The sequence below is a fragment of the Dipodomys spectabilis genome, unplaced genomic scaffold (genome assembly GCF_019054845.1).
Source record: "Dipodomys spectabilis isolate Male_0828 unplaced genomic scaffold, ASM1905484v1 ptg000061l, whole genome shotgun sequence".
NCBI lineage: Eukaryota > Metazoa > Chordata > Mammalia > Rodentia > Heteromyidae > Dipodomys > Dipodomys spectabilis.
In genome coordinates this window covers 2,443,982-2,450,661 of record NW_024870738.1, presented here as the reverse complement: position 1 = coordinate 2,450,661, position 6,680 = coordinate 2,443,982, and the positions used below count along the sequence as shown (strand labels likewise).

Here is a 6,680-nt window from a genome sequence, read left to right as displayed (position 1 = left end):
TTACTGGGTTTGTATTGACTATTCCTGGTCATTAAATGTTTCTTAATTTTGCAGTTACTTTACTAACTGTTCAGTGTCTCTACAGGGACTTTTGAGCTTCAGGACTATGTTGGGGGTGGGAGAAGATAATGTCTTTGGTTTCTATATCTTGACATTTAGTCAAAGCAGATCTCTCTGTTCATTAACTGAATTTTGGTATTATTAGTTCCATTCATTTTATGTAATTAGATAATCTATAACTCTAGATATGGCCTCTGAACCTTCCCATCCTTCTCTTAGTTCTATTTGGGAAGCTTTTCAATTTTAGAAACACTGTGAGGATCATTTATATTGACAAGGTAGAATCTACCTCCCAACACATCTGTAGCCCAAATAATATAAACTAAAATTAAATATGTGGGATTCCTGGAAGAAAGCATCCAATAACCAAACACTATGCACAAAAGTTAATTTATTATATAGTCTCTAATAATTCATAATAGCTTTTTGAATTTTAAATGCCTTTTTGCTATTTCCAATGCTTAAAAATCATATGTTTTAAAACATAAGTACTGCTTTATATACATTGTGATTTCTAAATTTTCTTTTGGTTTTTACTTCTAAATATGAATGATATGTTTTCTAAGTATCTTCTTGGAAGGAGAGGGGATAGGATTCATTGTTTTGGTCTAACACGCTAGAATTTAAAATTTCATATCATATACCTGGAGTTTTGACTATATGAAAAATAGCCAAATGTCATCATTTTCTCATATAATTCTTACACGTGTATATATATATATGTATAGTATAAACAATACATCTGATTAGGACATTTCAACATTTCATCAGTGTAACTTTTATCTCCTATTTCATACAAAATAACAAAATATACAGAGAGAAGAAAGGAGACGTCTGTTCATCGTACACAGAAAGTAAATAAAAGTTCATGTATGGCTTTGCAAAGGTAGATTATGATGTGACTTTCATATTTATTTATTTAAAAGCATCTTGAGAGAACGTGTTAGTGTGCTTACTAGAGCGGCCATGGTGGTTGAATGTCGCATTGAGAGTCCAATATTAGGATCCCCAGTTGTTTTTCCAGTGGCTGCCTCCGCAGCTTTCAGGAGACAAATGTAGTTTATGACCACTTCATCAATCTTCCTTACAATTTCCTGTTGCTGTGTTTCTGAGTTCACGACTTTCACTAATCGCATGCAGGCTTCTGTTAGGCAACAGAGCACTTGGAAGCTGGAAGTCATAGCTAGGAGCATCTCCTCCGGGCTTTTCTCAGCCATTGCCATTTTCCTACATGCACTTCCCAACTGTCTGGACTCGATGGATAACAGTTGCTTGTATTGAGAAAGTGTAAGATCATATGCTTCAGGGCGTGACTCCTCTCTCTTTCCCTTGGTTGCCCTGACAAGGCAGAGCAGCTCATTGGCATCATTTTGGGCTGCAAGGAACCCATCAGGCATTGCGTAGGTGCTGTCTTTTAGGGCGTTTATTCTTGCAATCCGGGCGTCAAAGGCCAAATTGCTAAAGTCAAAGTCATCTGGGCCATTCAGGTCTTCTGTCCAGACCTTCAGCACTGATCCTCTGGACAGTTCCCCACCTTGCTTTTGAATCCCACCAGCTGGGGAAAGGTTGCTTGGTTCTGGCATGGCTTGAGTCACCTGCTGTCCATAAAGGCAAGAGACCTGGAGGGTGGCTTCTCCCTCCTCTTCATCCTCATCACCATCTTCATCCTGGCCTCGGTTCAGGAAACAGTAGCTGAAGGGTCCTCGGCATTTCCAATGACTGCCCTCTGGCTTCCGCAAGGGTAAAGTCCTGTACAGCTTTGAGTCTTTATGAGTCACTGGGGACCTTTTGTGAAACTTCCCCTCTGGACTAAAGTGCATTGAACTTTGGGACAAACTCTTGGTGAGCTTCTTCCCCAGGGGGAGTTCGGCTCGCCTTTCTGAACTGGCCTCCTGTGCTTCTGTGATACCTGGATACTTCAGGCTGACTACACCCTTGTTTCTTTCTCGGAAGGCCTCCAAACCTATGGGTTCTGAGAGGATACTGCTGCTATGTCGGAGAGCCCTCTGGCTGGGAGGGGTCCTGAGGCTCCTCCCTTTCAGATCTGCTGGCCGCCAGCTCACAACCTCTCCGAATGCCTGATTTGCTTGGGAGAAATCATTAGGGTCTTGATTTGGAATTGGCACCTTTGATTCCGAGTGAATGTTTGATGGTAGCAGGATGGGATCAGCTTCAGGATGTTGAGACCAAGCTGAAGGCATGCCTCCTCGTCTCTCCTTCCCAGGCTCTGTCAAAGCTACACTAGGGGTAGTAGAAAAACAGAGAGATTCATTAGCCTTTCCTGGGTAGCTGTTTTCACAACATTTCTTTGTGATGACTGCCATTTCTCAAGGATGCATTCTAGAATGGCTGTTCTAGAGAGGTTAGGACCACCTTGCTTTCCAAAGACTGCCTGCTCATAACTCATATTTCCATATCAATGATTGGGGAGAAATGCTGCCCTTTTTGGAACAATAGATTTATTTGGAATTATCTAGCTATCCCAAACATTCACAGAAACAATGGAATTTCATGCATTACCTTGCTTACAATATTTATCTAGCAAAGCTTAGACACATAGAAAACATATTTTAATGTACAGATTATTGAAAGAAGGGTTAATCCTGGCAACAGTTACCTTTTATGTATTTTAAAGAAGTGGCCTAATCAAATTAATGCAAATTAATTCAGCTAACCTTTTAAAAGTGGGCAGCATGAGGTATGTGGTTTGCCTGGTATAAGTTTGAAGTCAAGATACTGAGAAAATTGTTGGAACTTTCTTATGTAAGCTGTCATATGAAGAGGAGGAAGCAGTAAGAATGAACAAGTAAGCAAGCAAGCAAGAGTAAACACTCTTTGTAAACCAAAGGGGATGGAAAGTGTCATTGTAGTCATTTAGTGGTGAAGATGCAGTTTGGTGATGACCTTGGTGGGCAGTTGTTTTCCCAAGGCTGACCCCACCAATGATGGGTTTGGGGAAAGTAGAAAATCTGTAGGCTCTTTAAAGTTTTTCTTAAAGGATAGGAATACAAAAGGACTAGTACAAGATTTCAGTAATAGCTATCAACTAATGTGGACAAGATCTATATTGATAGATAAACTGAAATATTGGAAACACTGACTTTGCTACCCAGTGGCCAGCTATGTGAATCAGCGAGAGGATTTTTGCAGAGAATAGAATGGGTAACAAAGATGGTTGAATCCTTGTTTTGAGTTGTTCTAGAATTTCTTATTTTTTTTTCAGAGGCGGGGGGATGCAGCAGCTCATCCTCTACACCTCCAAAGTCTTTCCAGTACTGATGTCTTCCAGACAATTGAGAACTTTTTTTTTTAGGGAGGAGTAGGCCAGAGGAGGAGGGAATTTTTAAGACTGCTGAAAGACATATGCTTTCTCAGACCCCTCCAGAATTTCAGAGAGCCTCTTCTATTATCTATCCTTATTAATCAACAATAAAATGGCAACACTAGAAATGAAATGAGCAGGAAATCCAATTGTTGTGTGATTTTAAGCAATATTACCTTGCCATTAAGAGTCACACTTGACTCTGCTAAAATCTGCATTTAGGGCTTAGAAAAATATCTCTAAATCATATTCTACAAGCAAGAGCAGAACAAGATTATAAGGACAAAGGACATGCCTAACCTTGTTCTAGATTATTTATTAAATACTAAGAAGTCAAGTGATTGCTACTTAACACTTCTGTGGCATTTTTTTTACCCTTTATTTTTCTTCTCAACTTTGTAATTTTAGTTTTCTTGGCAAGGTGGTTGACATGCTCCTGGGCACGTGATGCTACCTCAATCCATCATTGCTGTACCTGTGGTTTCCTTGATCTTGGGCAGCCGGTGGCATCCGTCTCTCAAAGTGCCAAACAGGGGGTCGGCATTAATGGCTGTGTGCAGAGGAGGCACTGTGATCCGTGGACACATCCCTTCCGGCTGGGGGAGCATTTCTTTAAAGGCAGCTCCATGGTTGGGAAGGCCAGTGGCTCTCTCCTCAGAAGAAATGTAACTCACACCTTTCCCAGAAGCATCTGGAATTAAGTGCTTCCCCATAGAGGGACACAGAGGTGACTCCACAGGAGTGGCACAGGTGCTGCTGCCGCTGCCTGGACCACAGCCTGTGTCCACTGAGGAGCCTTGAGAGCTCTGTAGAGAAAAATGGCCCTCACTCTGCAACGATGACATCCGCTTGGCCAGATGGTAATCACAAAGGCGGCCCACACTCTCTTCTGCCTCTGGAAGCTTAGAGGTATGGTCGCAAGCGGGCGAGTCAGCATCCTCTGCATTGTCTACGTCTTTGGCTGAAGACACACAGGCCACATCTGTTAGGAAGCGGTCTCCTTGGGTAAGACCTGAAACATCACTGGATTCTCCATCCAGAGCTCCTTCCTCCTTCCCTTCAGTCTCCCTCATCCCCAGACCAGAGGCTCTGGGAAAGGCTTTGCCAGCTGCTGCTTCCATTCCACTTTTCTCTGCCACCCCACCTTCAGAGGCCACATACCATCTTTGGCTGTCTTTGCGAAAGGCAGTTCTCTCCAGGTTAAAAGTGCTGAGGTGTTGGCTGTCCCGAGAAGAAACAGGACCAGCTTTGCCTTTGACATCCTCCTCCATCTCGGCTGTTTTGGATCCCTGCTGTTTTTTTCCAGGGGCACTCCCACTTAGGGGAGCTTTCCCCTCCCCCTCAACCAGCTTGCTTTTCCTTTTGCTGGTACAGGAATATGCCATGGACCCCATGTGCAGTTTGCTGAAATAATCAGTGACTGATTTAGTCTCCATGGTTTCTGGTTCCATCTCCATGTGGTCTGAGTGAAGTATCTGCTTGGAAGGCACAACTTTGGGTTGCAGGTCGGTCCCTGGACGAGTAGCCAGGCCATGTGAGGACTTTGGAGGCAAGGCCCCAGTGGGGGCTTTGGACGTGGGGAACTCTGTTTGCTCTTCGGCAAGGGGGTGGTAGCCTTCATGAGTGGCCAAAAACATGCGAGAGAGGCTTTCAGACTGCTTTTGGGCTGCGGCCAATTCAGAACTCTCAGTCATTTCGGAAGAGTTAGTTTCATTGCCTGAGTCTGATGAAGACTCAGGACTATAAGCCCGTAAGATGGCTACACCTGCATGCCGTAAAAAACAAGAAGCAATTAATGGATGCTGCACAGGAACATGGAGACATGTAAGAACATGGGACTCATTATTACTTAAACACAAACCAAACCAAAAGCAAAAGCAACGTTCTCCCTCTTCAGTAAGGACACTTAGTTTATTGCATACTTGTTCCAGAAATTGGGGAGGGGAGGTGGCATATGTCTTAAAAAAATAACAACAAAGGACATCACATAACACAAGCCCTAGGATGGTATTTCTGCTCATTTATGAAATGGGGACATGGGGAAATGAGAACACCACAGCACATGACTCCAAGGACACATGGCTCGAAGGTATGGCATGACATGTTATCAGTGAATAAACGTAACAATCGTGAAAGAACCTGAATTGTCACTGGTCTGCTGTTCTTCTGACACGGACAGAGCTTCTAGAGCTTCCAGTGTGGAAACGACAGCATGATCCAGTCCTTTCTCGCATTTTCCCTCGGCGTTGGTGGGCACAGCATCAATGAGGGATACTGGGATCTCATCATTTTGTAGGCTGCTGCTTTGTGCCTTGTCCTCTCGGAAGGACGCTGCCTGGCTCTGAGTGTCCTCTTCGTCTGAACTGTCACGAAAGCCAGGTGGAGGGGCAGCAATGGCCATGTTCAAGGAACGTAACAGGAAGTCATCCTCGTTGTCATCCCCTTCTGGTGGGGGCAGGGTCGTGAGGTCAATGATGTCATCGCTTGATTCTGACAGGTCTAGGATGGCTGGCTGGCTCATCTCCCCTACCACGAGGTCCTCCTCACAACTTACTTCATCCTCATCTTCAGCATCATCGGTGTTTTCAGCGTAACAGATGTCATGCAAGAGGGGTTCCTCTATACCCTCCGGGGCCTCAAAGTTCTTCACGTCACCTATGTTTGCATAAACAGAATTTGCCACAAACTGGATGCTCTCTGAGTCTGGAGTGAGATCCAGGCTTTTCATGTCATTGGCACTGCTTATATAGAGACTCCTCTGCTTCTCCCGCATATCTGGACTCTCTTCTAACAGTCTTTCATAGCCGAGAGTTGGGGGACTCATCCCATCATCCAATGCGAGATCTCCAAAAATAAAGGACACTTTGGCTCCTCTCGGAGATTCCTGTGCTTTCTTTAGAGTTTCTGGTCCTGAGAGGGTCAATAAGGAATGCTGAGCGAGATTTCTGTAGTCGGCCTCACAAGGGGCATCACCTGGCTGGGTCAGTGGCTGATTAAGTTCATCAGAATTATATGTGTTGTCTATATACAAATGTCGGTGATCTTTTGGACACATGGTATTGTCTGTCATCTCAACAGTCTTCTGTTTGGAGTCAATGTATGTTATCTGGGCTTCTTGTTCCCCTTCACCAATAAAGGTAGTCATTTGGGGCACACAATTCCAGTCTGGACCAAGGAGGTGATGTTTCCCTTTATTTTCAGTTCCTAAAGAGAAAGAATTGTGCAGATACATTACTATGTTGTCTGGTTTGAGGACGAGCAATGTCATCTGGTTTTCTCAGTTTAATGGTTTGCTATA

General features: G+C 43.8%; 1 protein-coding gene across 2 annotated transcripts in view; it reads right to left on the bottom strand.

The window, feature by feature from the left end:
- Positions 1–971: 971 nt before the first annotated feature.
- Positions 972–6,680, bottom strand: part of Frmpd4 (FERM and PDZ domain containing 4) — a 312,460-nt gene continuing 306,751 nt past the window's right edge. Inside the window, exons 14-16 of one of the 2 annotated variants that reach the window (XM_042680513.1) lie at positions 5,522–6,586; positions 3,858–5,147; positions 972–2,296 (exon numbers count right to left, since the gene is read on the bottom strand). In XM_042680513.1, the coding sequence (XP_042536447.1) occupies positions 972–2,296; positions 3,858–5,147; positions 5,522–6,586 (3,680 nt within the window). Of the gene's footprint in view, positions 2,302–3,857; positions 5,148–5,521; positions 6,587–6,680 lie in introns of both variants that reach the window. The other variant, XM_042680514.1, reaches the window with a different exon arrangement.